The sequence below is a fragment of the Myotis daubentonii genome, chromosome 17 (genome assembly GCF_963259705.1).
Source record: "Myotis daubentonii chromosome 17, mMyoDau2.1, whole genome shotgun sequence".
Taxonomy (NCBI): domain Eukaryota; kingdom Metazoa; phylum Chordata; class Mammalia; order Chiroptera; family Vespertilionidae; genus Myotis; species Myotis daubentonii.
The window spans coordinates 34,616,063-34,633,782 of NC_081856.1; the positions used below are offsets into that span (position 1 = coordinate 34,616,063).

The window sequence follows — 17,720 nt, forward strand, 5'->3', positions numbered from 1 at the left end:
TCCACGGAGGGAGAGTTTGCTCTGGGTCCTTTGTCTTTTGGGTTTCATCTCTCTCTTGCAGGCGGGAATCTTAAGAGAGATCTCAGGGGAGAGTTTCAGCAGAATCTTCATCAGTTTTCCAGGCGTGCCCTTTCAGGGTCCTGGTCTCTACTGATTGATCAGTGCCGGGGCAGGGGGTCATTAGTCATTGCAGCTGGTCCTGGCATTGCCCACCTGGTTTTGCTACTTTGCTGGCCTAGGGCAGAAATACAACTGAGGCCTAGATGTTATCTTTAGGGAGATGACCTTCTCTATCTGGCTGTAAATTGCTCGGCCAGTTGTTCAGTTATCTCTCTGTTTCTCTATTTTACTTGTGCTGGCTTATTGGCCTGTCTCAATACGATTTTTAATTTTTTTTCCTAAAAATAATGTGTTTTCATTTTTATTTTATAGCACCATGTGGAAGTCGTTCAACAGGTTCAGAAGGCACTGTCCTATCACCAAACTATCCAAAAAATTACAGTGTGGGACATAATTGTGTTTATTCTATAGCAGTTCCCAAGGAATTTGGTAAGTAAGATTCATCTCATCATGTAGCATTGCATTACAGACATCTTTATTTTTCACTGCATGCTATTCAAAAATGTTAGTTTTTTAATGAAAATATTTACTATTCATAAAGTACTTTACTTTGCAATCCTTTTAGATAGCTTTGTAATAATAAAATTTGAGGTCATTTTATTCAATTTGAATTTACAGTCAAATACACAGGTGAACAACAATATAAAAATGAAAACAGGATTGTTTTTAATTTTTAAAAATAAGTACATCCAGTAACTTTGCAAGTGCCTTCATACTTGAATGATATAAAATGGGAAATTACCAGAGCATAAAACAGTCTGCTCTGCAAAATATGCAGTCAAATATAGAAGTATTATAATAATGACAGAGGTACATAAATAAACAATCATATAAGTTTTACACTTTATTGACACATTCCTAGAAAGAAATAATTTTGTTTTTGAGCACTTCGTTCCTGGGACAACAACGAATAAAAAAAGACAGCAAAGGACATTTCAGCTCATCTTGTCAACCTGACAATCTGTTCCGCATTGGCACTGAGAAGACTGTGTCCTTTGCTGCCTTTATGTCTCCCTGATCACAAGTCTTAGAGCCATTTACCTGGCTTCTAAAGGTTTTGGATCTGAGATCCAGCTGGATCTAACCCAGGTTATGCTCTGTTTATGGGTGGATGGGCAAAGGAAATTTAGTGAGCAGTAAAATGTGAGAAAGAGGCTGACAGTTCAGACTTCTAGAATTTAGATTTATAGCATTGTGTTATGTGGTAAAGGATTTGCTATAGCTGTAATGGATGTGTGGGGTCTGGGTGGCTATTTGAGCAGAAGGACACGGACATTGTCATATCAAGGTTTTTGGATCATATCTGGATGTTTCTGCTAATATATAAAATAAGCTGATGCTTCCAGTCCCATGTCTTATAACCAGATAGAACCTACATATCCTCCTTTTCTCTCTTCTGAAACAAGTCCAAGGTTCTTACGCGAGAGAACGTTGTCATCAGAAATTAAGTACTAACCCTTTTATTTCAACCTTGAACTAGAGTGATGATGCCAGCATTAGCAAGGTGTCTATTTCTGTACTCTACAAAACATTTCTTCTTCAGAGCATTTTGATCATTTGAGTCAGAGTTGACCTCTTTGTGAAGAGGATAATAGTTTAGAAAGAGAAACATCATCTACTTAATTGTGTTTATTTTTTGCCTTTTGAGCCCAAGACAGTTCTTTCTTTGCTAGAAGAGTTATAGTCTCCAGCAAAATTGTTACGGACAAAATGGTTGCGGACATGATCGCGGCATTGAAGGTCCCGAGACTTCATGGCTATAGGAGTCCTCTTGAGAAGCCATCAACTTGTTTTATTATATTCTGTTCTTGGGATGCCATGTGGCCACCAGAATGAAAAAGAGGATAAATAGTTATTTTCTTCCCTGACACATAGATATGCTGATCACCTAGTGGTGATTTACAGTAGCCTACGTATGTTTAAAAAGAGAAAAAATAGTAACTAAGGTAAAATTATATTAACAGATTTCTAAAGAATGGAATCTTGATTTTAACAGGCTTAATGTAAGGTAAATTTAATTTTTAATGTAAAAATTGTGCAACCAATAATTGGTAGTTTTTAACACTCATTTTTTAAACAAAATTGGATTATTTGTGGATAAAATCAAATATACTTTGACTTATTAGTAAAGGAAATGAATTTATTTTTATAAATGTGTCATAATTCTTTATTTCAAAGTACATGTAAAGTTAAAGAGACTAGGATTCTAATTTAAGCTATCACATCCTAGCTTTCTGTCTTTGGAAAATCATATAATCTCTTTGAGACCCAACTTCTTTATTTGCAAAATGAGGATCATTATGTCTATAGAGCAGAGTTGTTGCGAGGAATAAATGAGATTGTATATACAGAGTATGTTTCACATAGTTCATGCTCAATACCATTAGGTTTCAGAATGCCAGTTTTGGAGTAAGATGTCTGCATCCAGGCCCATCCCAATTAGCATTTTTCATTGGACAAGTCACATCATCAGCCTGAGTCTTACTTTTAAAATCTATGAATGAGAGATGGTAAATGTCTACCTCACAGGGTTATTTTATAATTAAGTAATATAATTTATATAAGTGATTGGCATAATAACACATAGCAAGTCATATTCACATGTGTGCACCTACACACACATTTTTCCTTATGTTCACATTCATAGACCCCTCCCCTCCAAAAAGATGAAATAAAATGGATTGCCGGATTGGACTAGAGTCTTAAGAGTAGCGTGGCTAAAAATAAAATATTTATATTGTGTGATTAAAGCACAAAAACGAATATCTTGTGTTTCACGTCTCCAATGGATCACCAGTTACCTAATGATTCCTTAAAATTTGGTAGCAGACCAGCAGAATTAAATAAATACTGATCATTGGCTATTTCCTATCGTTACCTCTGCCTACTTACTGTGAGATGATCAAGCAATAGTCACTGGGTTTGTACAAATAAAATTCCTGGTTGCTTCTGCTTCCTCTCATCCTCACTCGGCCATAATTTCATCCTGTTGCCCCATTAGGCTTTATTTTATGACTTTTAAAATATAATTTGATAATATATCACTTCTTACTATTTTCTCTTTTCTTATCATTTATCCCAAATTGCAACCATGCCTTCTTTTATATCTTTTATATACTGAATATATATATATATATATATATATATATATATATATATATATATATATATATATATGTATATACTCTTAGAATTTTATTCTGTAAATTTATTTAACATAATATCTGTCAAATACACTCAGTTTATTCATTGGGATTGCCTTTTTTACATGGATTAAGGTTCAAAGTTGTTCTATAAGAAGAAAATCACATATAGTCATTACCCTTGAAATACCTTAAATATCCCGTTAAGATCATCTACATGATTTTGCACAAGCCATATTGTCTCTGAGTAATTTTAACAGGACATTTTACCTCCAATGTCAGAAGAGGTAACAGTTTCTTCAGATAAAATCAGACGAGCTATTCTGGTTTCTTACACAGGTCAAATTATTTCCATTATTTTTACCTGGTGTAGAAATGAATTCATATAAGTTAAATGTGCATATATGTGACTCTGCTTTACTGTTTGATTGAGTGACTACTATTTGATCTATCAGTCAATTCCTATCTTTCGGTTTATCTCAATAAATGAATTGTCAATTATAATACCTTCATTAGCATCATTGGATTTCATTTGAATTTCAGATATTAGGCTCACTTGAGGAATATTCATTCTGCTAGATTCCAAGTGTGTAATATACTTAGAAAAATAATAATTCTAGGTCAGTTGGAAAGCATTTATTAGAATTTCACTTTATTCTATACAATTAAATTATTTCAATTGGATGTGTAGATTAAAAACACCCTACTTTATTAACAAAATATGTTTTAATGTTTCTTCATCTTTCAAATTTCAATAGCAGTTGCTTTCCCTTATGGTTTGGTTGCTTAATCGTCATGCATTATTTGAAGTGCCAAACACATTGAGGACAGATTTTATTTTATTTTATTTTTAGTTTGGTTTACATAAGGTGCTTTAGAATGTAAGAGAACTGTTGATATTTTTAGAGTTGAAATATTTTTATTAATATGCACTTACACCTAGAGTGTAGCAGCCAAAATCAAATTGCAGGGAGGGGGGAATTAGTAAAATCAGTGAATAAACATTGTGAATTTCTATTCTAACAAACCCTGCTGGGGAAAAAAGGCTAGGATGGCGGCCAAAGTAGGATATAAATCAGAGGCTAGTGTTTGTTTTTGCCTGTTTTCTTCTGGAACAGAAGATAATGGAGCTTTTATTTTAGATAAAGACACAGTGCAGAGGTCAAAATTGAATGGACTAATTGGTAAAGCAAGATACATGAAGCAATTGAAGGAGGAGGGATTTAAAAAATAGAAGCTCTTTAAAACTGTAATTCAGAAGAAATTATTCATATTTAGTAACATAATACCTGAATTAGTTTCACATGGACTGTTACCTTTAGAAATTATCATCGCTTCCCACTCTCCCATCCCTGTTTCCCTTTAATCACCCTCTCCTTACATTCTAGGGATTATCTGTAAAAGCATATGCATTTGTGTTCTGTGGCAATCATAACAGAATTTCATAAAATTGGTGGCTTAACATAACGGTTATGTACTTTCTCACAGTTCTGGAGGCTAGACCTCTGAATCAAGGCATCAGTCTGTTCCCGTGCCCTCTGCAGGCCCTAGGGAAGAACTTTCCTCGCCTTTTCCTAGCTTCTATGGACCCCGAGGAGTCTGTGACATTGGGTGGTTTATAGATGCATCACTCTAATATCTGCCTTTGTCTTCACAAGACCTTTCTCCCTGTTTGTGTGTCTCCTCTGTTACTGTCTATATCTCTGACCCTCTCTTCCAGTAACACCAGTTTTTGAATTTAGGGCCCACCTTTACCCAGTATCATCTCATTTTGATGTTTAATTACATCTTCAAAGACACTGCATCCAAATACAATAAAATTCTGAGCTTTTGGGTAGATTATAATTGGAGTGTGGGGATACAATTCAACCCACTACAGAGAATAAACTGCATTGCCACAGTTTTAGATGGAAAATCTTAACATAAATTACTCTTTGTAAAGCATGTATCAAATATCAACTGTATAAAATGCACACTGACATCCAGATTTCTTAGAGAATTCCAACATATAAATCACCTTGAGGAGATTTAGGATAATCTTTGGTGACTTAATTTTGTGTTTAACTTCCCAGATCAATAGTCACCAACCTTTGGACCTCACGGACCACCAGTGGTCCACGGGCCACTGGTTGGCGACCGCTGTCCCAGACAATTTTACCTACTAAAAGGCTCACAGGAATAGATATTTGTTAAGCTACAAAGGTTACTCTTTCCCAATATTAGCTTTCACAGGTGGAATCTTGGAAGTGTGCATAAAAACCTTTTCAAGTTTTTCTCCTTTTTTGAAATTGAATTTACTGTGGTGAAGTTGGTCAACAAAATTATATGGATTTCAGGTATACAATTTTATAATACATCCTATGTATACTATACTGTGTGTTTACCACCCCAAGTCAATATGATGCTCTTTTTCATATCTTGTTATTAGTGTGGGCTCTTGGTTGCATAGATTTCAAATGTATGAATACCTCAATAATGCAAAGTTATTATCAGTCTAGTCTGCTCTGTAAAATGAATTACTCTATACAATGGGCACATAGAGTTACTAAAACCTTTTGTGTATTTCTGTGGGAGAGGCTTTTTCTTAATTTTTAATAGCTATCATCATCTTGAACTTCCCTCCTACTTCCAAATATTTTATGTGTGTTTGTTATTTGTAGCCATTATCTTTCTTCCTTCCCATTACAGTATTTTTTTTCTTTCATCCAGTATCAAAACATCTTTCTCTATGCCAGTGACTATAATATATAACTATAGTTTATTTTTTTATTTCAAACATTACCATAATATTATATTAAAACACAGGTAATAACTAGATAGCTATCTCAGTAAGAATGAATCTTTCATCTCTGAAATTTTGAAGAAGGGAAAAAAAATTTCATTAGTCTTGCTGCCATACTTTAAACTGCAAATGTTACAGCCACACTGGCTGATAAGGCTTAGTCAAGATGGAAAAGGCATTGAATTCGTGGTGGAAGATAGGAACAAAAAACATGTTCCAATTGATGGCAACTTGTTGCCCCGGAAAGAATTGAGACTATTCAAAGAGTTCAACAAGGGATCCCCAGAAATGAGGGACACCGAGCTACTTATTGCAAGTAAAGAATGGCTCCACAGAGTCAGGGATATGTTTGGCATTTTAGCATCCCACATCATCACAGCAGGAAGGCAAGGTGTTTTGAAAGAGAGATACCACATTCAAATAACTTTTATTATATACGTTACTATAATTTTTCTATTTTATCACTGTTGTCAATCTCTTACTGAGCCTAACTTGTAAGTTAAACTTTATCAAGGATATGTGTGTATAGGCTAAAACTTAGTATATATAGGGTTTGGTACTATTTATGATGTCAGGCATCCACTGAGGGTCTTGGAATGTATCCTCCATGGATAAGGGAGGACTACTGTATGCTAATTCTGTGCCTAAAAGAAAGAAAACTTACTTTTTTTGGCCCTAACATTTTAGAGTAAGGAAAATATGATTAACATGTCTGTTTATTTATAATTAAATTGTTTAATTTGGGGGGACTATTTATATAATTTAATCAGTAGGTGTGTTTGGTCACCAGGTAGAAACAGAACCCCTCCCCATTTGCAATTTGATTTTAATGTCAAGACTCGTGACACCACATGTGCACTAAGAGGGGGTGGAAGGCTCTCTTACACATGGAATGAGGCTTTCTGAGCAGAACAGGGCAGGATCTCAAGATGATCCAAAATGGCTTAAGGGAGCAAGGAAAGCTCATTGGTTTTATTGTATTCAGGGGATGGTATTGGAGTGGAAGTTTCCTAACACAGGTCAGGGCTTTGTGTGGTTTGAACTTTCTACAGGTTCTAAAGAAGCTTGTGCCCAGACTCTTGACAGCTGCTTGCCCAGATGTGGAGTAAAAAGGGAGGGGGAGAGGGAGGAGGGAGGGAGCAATAGGAGGGGTAGGACTGGAAAGCTGTCAGTAATCAGACATCAAAAATAGGTTAGACTTGATCACAATTCATTCTTGGTGTTTGACTGATGAGTGAAATGTGCCATGCTTAATTTATAATAGAATTTGAACTTGTTTAATTAAGCCATGATGGTATTTTATCTGGCCTGTCTCCAGAGATTGGTTAAAGAGGTAAAAATCCTATTGAATGCCTAGTACAAGAGCTCATCATTATGTATTGTGGGTACCATGATCACTGTCAATTACAACTAGAATGCTGAAGAGGAGGTGGGGTATCTTGGTGAGGCCTTGTATTGTGGTTTTAGTACGCAAAATGCAATATATATATATGTGACACTGATTTATATTTTAAGTATCTCTGTGGCAATATTCCCAGAAACTTTACCCCAAAAGGGCAACCTTGGGTTAGGAATTGTTGTTGCTTTCATTGCTGGATCACATGATCAGACAACTGACAGTGGCCCAAGGGTCTATATTTAGCTGGAGCTACTTGCTGACCTCATTACTGACCAGGGCATCCAGTATAAAGATGACAGCTCAGAGTTTGGGCAATTGTATTTATCATTGAGTGTTTTATCAGGAATAGCTTGGTTAAGGTATTAAAAGCAACAGTGCCTTGGCCAGCATGGCTAAGTGGTTAGAGCCTCAGACTGTGTGTACTGGAGGGTCTCAGGTTCAATTCCTGGTCAAGGGCATGTACCTCAATTCACAGCCCCAGTCAGAGCCAGTATGGGAGGCAACCAATCCATATGTCTCTCTCACTTCGATGTTTCTCTCCCCTCCTCCTCTCCTTTCCACTCTCTAAGAAAATGAATGGGAAAAATATCCTCAGGTGAGGATTAACAAAAATTAAAAAAAAAAACACAAAAAACAGCAGCTTACCAGGGAGTTCATTTATGTGTGATGATGGAGATACTCAAATTGCTAACAGGTCCAGAAGAGGAATGATGACCTGTAAAACCATAGCATCTACAAGGAAGGCCATATCCTCATCCAAGTGGGATATGCCAGAGGACCTAGGTTTGGCTCTAATACATATTATTTTTATTTTAGCAAGGAGGCCTTAGTGGCCATACCTGATTTGCAGGGAATTATTTCCATGACTCAAGGCATAATGGACAGCTGGACTCAGGGCCTATGGGCACCTATGAGTTTCCAGAAGATACAGTATGCAGAATTGCTGCTGTCATGGCTTATCATAAAGGGGTTAAGAAGGAGCTTTTTGCATCAGAAGTCCATGGACAGCATATGGAGTCTGTAGGAGGTAGTATTATTATTAGGAAAGATTCTAAAGACTTTTTGTAGGAGGCTCCATTTAAGGTGACCAGTTTAATAGAAACCAGAAGAAACGGGCTTAAGTAAAAGTATAAATGAGGAATATGTTGCCCTCAAAATCTAAGAATTCCTAAAAGATTTTGATCTGGGTTTAACATTGTGATGCCATGAGAGTCAATAGTACTTTCTTAATGGTGTCATAGATGGAGTTGCTTTTGACTGACCAAATAATTACTAGAGATGTAACTAGGGCCTTCTGTTATGGGCGAGGAAACAGAACCTGCCCCTCTTTGTGAGCTCTTCTGTATTTGTGTGCCTTGAATGATCATGGCAAATGAATCTCCTTGAAAGAAGATGTCATCAGTGTGATGTCATTACCCATACTGCTTGAGAAAGTTGGATGCAATCCATGATCTCACCTACAAAGATAGCGTGTGATGGCTGGGCTGTTGAAAACCTCATTGGCAGCCAGGACCATGAAGTTCAAAGCAAAAAGTGTGTAGTCCATCAAAGGTGAAGGAAAACTATGGCTGAGAGGCTTTGAAAATAGGCATAAAACAGAACATATGAGTCAAATCAATAATAATGAAATGTTTACCAGCTGATGATTGGATGGAGTCAGTACATTCAATAATAGTGATTATGGGGCCTTCAATGGGTGAAACCAAGAATTAAGGTTGCAGTAATTTACTATGAGGTACCATTGATTCTTTCCAGGTTTCAGAACAGGAAAATTGGGGCGTTAAATGGAGAAATAGTGGAGTAAATGCCACTTCTTTAAATAATTCTGTTATTTAAATTTTTAAGTCTCTCTTTAATATATATTGAAACACATTAACTCTCTTGGCTGTGGGAAAAGACCCATGGGAATCTGTTTGTCAAGCCTATTTATTATAAGTGCCAAAGACATGATTTAATTTATTACATTTTTTGGTCAGTGTTTTCATGACCACTATGGGATATTTAGTCAGGGCAATAATTCTGATGACTAAAATGGAGCATACTTCCTTGTTTACTGTCTATATTTCACAATCCCTTTAGACTATAGGATAGGCCCTTGTTTAAATTTGGTAGGATCCCCAGAAATAACTCTAATTCCATCCTCTGTATTAAGACCGTGAAGGTTTGCAGCTCAGTTGTTATTAAAATTAATTTAAAATCTGCCTTGTAGAGATTTAAGAGGCAATTAGAGATGTTTTATATTTTGATTGGATAAATTCTTATAGTAAATTTTTGTTTTCTCATTAGCTGCAATTGTGGACCTCTCTTTCAATTTTCTCTTTTCTCAACTTTTATCTATGTTATCAGTTACTGGACATACTTTGAAGGAAGGATAATCTCTTTACCCCGCTCATTTTTCTAAGTTTTCTCCTCTAGTGAGTGTCAAATCTCTAACATCAGGGTTTGGTATTTTCCTATAGCAATTGATACTTTATAGAGTTTAAGGATATGGAATTTAAATAGGGTTTGGATTACCTCCTTACTTGTGCATTGTGAGTGCCATAAGTATTTTCCTCAAAAAGCCCAAAGGTCAAGATCTTTATTGCAAAGACGGCTGAACAGCAGTAAAAGCATTGTTATAGGGTCTTAGTGAGGCATCGGCTTTAAGGAGTGTAGACTTCAGCCTGCCACATGTTAACTGCTCTTCCACACAATTGGCCTCCCAGTGGACCCATATATTGCACATGGTATCAGCTATTTTTTTTCCTGAGCATTCTATAGAAGGAAAGCCATTTCCTGGTTGAAACTCACTAGCAGCAGTCACAAAGTAAGAGTCTTATCTCAGAACCTAGAATTACTCACAGCTTATGCTGGAATCAGCATACACAATTCAAACTGGGACACACCAATAGATCCAGGCTAAGGCACACAATCCAGAGTCTCTTTAAGAAGGCCCCTAACTCTCTCTTCTAAATGCCATTTATCAACACTTCTGATGTAGGTCAATTAAATCTATGATAAAGACTTGGTAGAAGTCAGCAAATGCAGCCCAGAGCAGCACGGCTCAAAGTACAGGATTTCTAGCAGGTACCAGAGCTAGTAACTAAGACAAAGCAAGAGGAAAGAGACCCTCAGTCATGGTGGTCATCACCTGTACACCCTCCTCACTGCATCAGTTGTTGTGGTCACCCCACAGTCGGTGTAGATTTAGACACTGATGTTACCACACAAACACCAAGGGAGTAGGAAAGCTTTTATTCCTCACATAAATGAGGCTTTCTGGGGAGAGCAGAGTAGGCCCTCAAACAAGTCCAAAACGTCACAAGAGAGCAGGGAAAGGAGATTGGCTGTGGAGTTTTATTGTGGTTATGGAGTTGTAGAGGTTTTTCTGTGTTCAAGTCAGTGCTTGCATGGTTTGAACCTCTCATTGATGCCAAAGGAGGCAGGACCCAGTCTTCCTAATCAACTTGCCCACATGTGGGGCAGAATGGGGAGAACAATGGTGGGACTTGAAAACCATCAACCAACATCAAAAGATGTTTTAGACTTTTTAATACAAGCTATAATTTATAAAGCTGTAATTTAGAAATTATATATATATATAGCAATTTCTCTTGCTATAATATTCTTTCCACTTTATACAAAATTATTTATTTTCCACCTCAAAGTAAATGACTATAATATGCTCTAGATCTAGAATGTGATCAGTTGAATTTTCAAAATAACTGTCAAATGACTTATTAGGTCATTATGGTAAATGTATATTTGCCTTTATTGTATAATGCATATCAAGGTTGATGTTTCACCTTTCTCTCATTTTATTAATTCACTTTTAAGAAAATATATGCTTAAAATTCTAAGGAGATTATTGGAAACATAGTGCAAGAATATTAGGCTAGACATTTTACAATTTGCTTAAACTGGTTATATTTCATTGTATCAGTGTTTTTCCAATTCTTATTTGCTTTTACTCTTTGTTTTCTTTTACAAGATGATAAGTTCAGTGGCTGCCTCATCAGACTATTTATTGCCAATTTACTGGCATCAGAGTGCTGAAGATTATTTCGAAATAAGGTTCAAAGTAATAAAGCCAGTGATGGTAACAATAATAAACTGATTAAAGAGAAGATTGGGTAGTTACTGTGGAATAGTGAAAAATAAGTTGAACTAGGATCCAAAGGTCTGAATTATAGTTCTTTATCTTCCTCTAATTGATAGTATGACCTGAGCAAATTATTTAAGCTTTCTGAGTCTCATTATTTTTTTATTTATAAGAATAAATATTTGATTCAGTGGTCTCTAACGATCTGCCCATTTAAAAAAAATGTGAAATCTATTTTTAAATTTAAAGAGTATTCTGCTCGCAGCTAGAGAAGTAAGTTATAGGAAAGTACTAACAACTTTTTCTGAAATTCAAGAGTCTGCTCATAGAATTACATGGATTTATATAATTTCAGTTATATATATATAAAGGTGACTATAAATTTAACATAAATTCTGAATCTTTTATGTTCCTTCAAAAGTAAGATAAACAATATAACGATGATATGCCACATTTATTTTTATTATCTTTCTCTTTTATTTCTTTTCTGTTTTGTTTGTTTTTATTGCATCAGAATATCCTCATTGGTTATCTTTACTTTTGTTAACTTTTTCCTCATCAATGTTCCAAAAATACTTTTAAAGGCATTTTTTTTTCTCTTTTACTCACTACAAACGTTAGAAGATTACTTTTTACTGTATTCCCGTGTATTTAAGTACCAAATAATTCCTTAGATTAGTTCAAATATTCATATCCAAGGAGAAAATATTACCTACAATTTCACTGTAAAATGGATGGTCTTCCTTTAAGAATATGATATGGGAGAGCATTTGAAATAATGAAAAGGAAAAAATGCATATGTATGCATAACATTTTCTGAAAAAAATTTTATGGAGAAATTATTAAATATAGCCTTTTTTAGTGTTTCATTATTCTGTCATGCAGAATCACATTTGTAATATTTCATAGTATGACAGATTAATGGTAAATGATAAATGATTCATAAAAGCACACAGCATGCCACAGGCAGAGTCTTTTGTAAACATGGAATACTCATCATTTTTGACACTCTCCCACTGATATTTCAGGATGGTATAATGATCTCTGATTGTTCAACACTGCAATCCAGTGCTGACTACAATTAAAATACAGATGTTTATATTTTTCTGTTTGTGTGACATATGATATCATTTGTCTGCTTTGGGACTAACAAAAAAGAATTTTGAAATAATTCATTTGTTTGAAAACTCAATGAATTGTATTTCAAATAAGTTAAAGAATAAAGTGTTTATTATCTAGTTGATATACTAACACATGGTACATATCACACACTATAGAAGTGTTGTGTTAGTCCCTGAATTAAGAGGGTTTTAACTACATTCTCTTACATTTTATACAGACTCTTAATATTTTAACCTAACTGCTTTTGCTGAGAATGGGAAACTCTAAAACAAATAGGTAGCTAGAATATTTTCCAAATTCACTAAGGATATGTTTTCTACTAAAATATCAAACTAAATACCATAGTTTCACTAGTTCTATTGCTTTTGTTAGCAACATTTTATATAATACTAGAGACCCGGTGTACAGACTCATGCACTGGTGGGGTCCCTTGGCCTGGGGGATCTGGCTGAAACTGATCTCTGGGTCTCAGGTGAAGCAGATTCTGGGCCAACAGTGCCCCAACAGCAACCTAACCCATGGCTGATTCCGTGAGGAATCAGGCTCCCTCCTCTACTGGTTGAAGCGTCTGCCCTCTGGTGATCATTGCATGTCATAGCTACCAGGCAAACGGTCAAACGGTCAGATGGTTGCTTAGGCTTATGGTGTAATATTTATTTTATTGGTACAGGGGTTGCCAATTCAAATTAAAGCTTTGACTTAATGGCAGATGACATAAATGAGACTAGGATGTGGGCCTAGTAGTAAGAAATGGTGGTACCATGGGAAACTAAAGATTCATGCCCTCTTGATTACAGTTAAATTTCAAAGTGTTAAAAACACAATATGATCCAAACAAAACTCATCTGTGGAATGAATCTGACATCAGTCTAATATGTTTTGGTGTTTAGTTGAAAGATTTGGAATCTCAATGACTTCCTTTTTCTTATCCATGTGCTCTTTTCTATCATCTCTAAATTTACAGGCATATAGTTCTATTAGTTTTAACCTCATGGTGGGTAGAAATCTATATTATGTAGCCTGTAAGTTGTACTTTTTCACTAATTGGATCAATTATTTATTCAGACAGTATGTCTGAATAAAAACTCAGCCTGAAGCTAGAAACTGAGTACACAGGTTATATAAACAATGGCTCCTGCCCTTTGAGAGATCATAGAAAAGGAATTAGATAGTTGAGAGTTTATTTTAAAAGAATGTGGAAAATGCTATAATAGATGCTTGTGAGGCCGCTAAGGAAAAACAGGAGGAATACCTAAGGCAGCCTAGTGGCAGGCTTGAGAGATTGGCGTCACGGTGTCAGAAATATTTACCTGAAGGGAATGTGTGTGACCTGAGTCTTAGAGAATGAACAGTTATAAGCTACTTGAACAATATTGTAGCCAGAGAGAACAACACAGGAAAAGGCATAGACATATGGTAAATGGTGTCTGAAAGGAACTATCTTACATATTTTTCCTCTCTGGTTGAAGAGCAAAGCACTATTCAGAAACAAATATACTTGAAATTGGAAAAGCAGATTATGGAAGGCTTCCTATGCCGCATTTAGATCAATTAAAAAATGCTTATTGAGTTCCCACTCTGTTTCACAGAGACATTTTCTAGGCTGAGGATATCTGATGCCCAATGAAACAGAAATGTTTAATTGGTCTCAGTAGCATACACTCTATTTAAGTCGGCAGGCAATCTAGAAATAATATTCACCTGGTTCAAACTGGCACAGACATTTTACTTGTTAGAGTTTTGAAATATTTCAATGCTGTCGGTAGTCCTGAATGATTCCTCATTTTTCTGACTAGATACCCCTCCCTCTCAGCAACTAAAAAAAATAATACATAAATACCTAGCCCAGCATTAATTCTGACTGGTCTGGGCCCATGCCATATTGATTATATATTTTGAGAATCACCCTGTAAATATAATTGAATATGCCCCCCCTCAAACATACACACACACACACACACACACACACACGCACACACATGCACTATGACCGCAAATTCTGCTCAGGGGCATGAAGAGTGAGAAAAAAAGAAAGGATGCTATAAGAAAAAAATAACAAAAAGATCAAAATTAGATTAGGTGGGGGTATGGGGCAGAGATCAACCAAAGGACTTGTATGCATGCATATAAGCATAACCAGTGGACACAGACACCAAGGGGTTGAGGGCATGAACAGGAGTGGGGTAGGGGAGCATTGGGGGGATAAGGACACATATGTAATACCTTAATCAATAAAGACAAAATTAGATTAGGGACATTCGTGAAGATTGCAATACTATTTAAACCAAAGGGTAAGAGGAGGTTGAAATGGATCATGTATGCTGTAGAAACTAATGAAACTGTTTATGAGAATAACACAGCCCATAGGTATTTTAGGTATACCATTGGTGGCAGGGAGATAGTGGCTTCCTGAGAGTCACAGGTAAGAGTCAGTGAGGGCATCAACTTAGGCAGTAGGAGAAGAGAAGAAAACTCATTGTTTGTAGGGAATATTAGAGATGAAGAAAACATTTATAATTAGTATTCATTATATCGAAAGAGAAAATGATGGGAGCAGGCATCAGAGTAAAAAAGGGCCAAGTGATATCACAGAGGCAAGGAGACCTGGAGCCAAAGCCATTTCTGGTGTCTGGACTTGAGCCAAATCCAGTATCCAGTCATAAGCTTTCCAGTTCAGAAATCTGGTGTTGTCCATCTTTAGGAGGTTGGTTCACATTGATTACCACTTAAAAAACCCCAGAAGATACTGGTACATAAATGGCACTATCAATTACCTAATTGATTGTGAGAGAATATCCAGCAACCTTATTTGTCCTTGCTATTTGCCTAAAACCCTCCATATTGGTGAGTAAATCTACTCCTTGGACAAATGAATATAATTATTTATCAAATTATAGATAAGAATTTTATTGAATGTTAAGGGTATCAGAAAGGAAGATTGATTTACTTATGGGAAATGTATCTCAAACTGATATATCTGGAAGAAGGATTCCTGCCTACACTAGGGAAAGGCATTTCTGTCATTAGAATTCACTGCACCAACTCCTAAAGTATCAGAAGGGAACAGTTACATATGGGTAAGAGGGCCAGGGGCAGAAAACCTGAAAAAAGTTTGTAAATACTTGGTTTAATATGTTTGAAAGTGTTTTTGGTTTGTTTCCTCTTAGCCTTCTCAAAACATTTAATACATCAATGTACATAATTTACCTATGTGTATTTGTGAGTGTGTGTGTACATACATTTTCATATATATTTGGTTGGGGCCCTCTTCTGTAAGTTGCAGCTCAATGGTAATATCGCATTAATGTGTAAGGTTTTTGTAATCAGAAATTTTATTTTATTATTGAATTCCAAGAACTTAACAATCTTTCACAGTTTATAAATCCCAATTTATGTTTTAAGTATATGACTGATTGGAATAACAAATGAATCAAGTAACCTTTTATCCTGGGTGAGAATGGCATGTTTTTCTTCTTTTTTTTTTTCTTCTAGATCTTATCTATAATACTTAGTAGCAAAAAGATTAGTGTACTCATATTTCCATCAACCAGATGTTTGTTTCATTGATAACTCCTTTATATTATTTATAAAATTAGGCTACACTTAATTTCTTAAGGATATTCTTATAATTGATTATTTTAGCAAACATCTCCAACTATGTTATTGATTCTAAATTATTTTATTGATCTACTTTGACTACCAATTAAAAATTTAAAACAGGTATTATAATAAGCCTGGTACACAAAAATTCTAAGTTTTTAAATTATAGGAATAATATTTGGGATGTTGAAGATGAATATTTTTTAATGTATTTTTATTGATTTCAGAGAGGAAGGGAGAGGGAGAGAGAGATAGAAACATCAATGATGAGAGAGAATCATTGATTGGCTGCCTCCTGCACACCCCAAATTGGGGATCGAGCCCGCAACCCAAGAATATGCCCTTGACCAGAATTGAACCAAGGACTCTTCAATCCGCAGGCCAGTGCTCTACCCACTGAGCCAAACAGGCCAAGGGGAAGATGAATCTTTAAAGTGACAAAACTCTTTTTTTATTGGCAGTGACGTTGTCATTCTTTGGATTGTTTGGGCATAGTGACCCTGTATATTTTTATTGAGAATTTCTAGTCTAAATGAAATTCTAAAAGGAAGCAATGCTAATTAGAACCCTGAAGCATGTTCTGTGAACCATATGTCCTGCTGAAATATTTTAATTAATTCTATGGAGAAATATTCTATGACACTCTTAAAAATATAAGAAATGATACAGTTCTCATGTCACAAATCTAACTGTTCAAAAAATGTAAACTCCAGTCTTATCCAGTTTGAGCTACAAGCTTAAAGTTTAGGAAATGCCAAGCCAGAGCAAATATGGGGAGTTGTGAGCAGGGCGGATGTAAGGAGGAATTCTGGGAGGTTATGATGTAGCATTTAGTCCTGTGGTCCTCAGTGAGGCATCATTTCTTTCTGATCGACGTGCCAGTATAGCATTTGCTGCTCCATCCTCCTTATTGTGGCTACAAGGTGCCTCTTTCACACAATTTCTCCCAGGTACAGCTGGACGCCCACTTGTGTGGGACTAAGCCAAGGACTGATGCCCACCTGAATTTCTTCCAAGAACTGAGGCTCAAGTAGCTACTTATACTATTCAAAGGTGCCTCCCGGGTTTTGTCATGGAGAAAACTGTGTGCATTAACACACCTAAGAGATTGTCACTTGTGACCAATTCGCCTGCTTGCCTGCAGATTCTCTTCTTCCCCTTTTAGTGTAGATAAATTTCTACCCATGATGATGGTGGTGAAATACAGCAGAGGAATAACTGCATCTGACTAGCCAGACATGTTTCCCCCCTTTTTTTTTTTTTCTCATTTTGATGCATAGACTTTATCTTTGAGCTCAAAAAGTGCAAATTTGACTGTTACTTTTATTCTGCTACTAGAGGTCCAGTTGCATGAAAATTTGTGCACTTGGAGGGGGGGGTCCCTCAGCCCATCCTTCCAGGGGGAGCAGGCCTAAGCTGCAGTCTGGCTTCCCTCTGCGGGAGGCCACCCGGCTGATCTGGGAAGGCACCGCC

At 36.0% G+C, this 17,720-nt stretch overlaps 1 protein-coding gene across 2 annotated transcripts in view; it reads left to right on the forward strand.

Annotated features, from left to right (window-relative positions):
- Positions 1 to 17,720, forward strand: part of CSMD3 (CUB and Sushi multiple domains 3) — an 886,927-nt gene that overhangs the window by 678,501 nt on the left and 190,706 nt on the right. For both annotated transcript variants that reach the window (XM_059671887.1, XM_059671888.1), the window contains one exon: positions 433 to 549. In XM_059671887.1, coding sequence (XP_059527870.1) covers positions 433 to 549 — 117 coding nt within the window. The remainder of the gene's footprint in view (positions 1 to 432; positions 550 to 17,720) is intronic.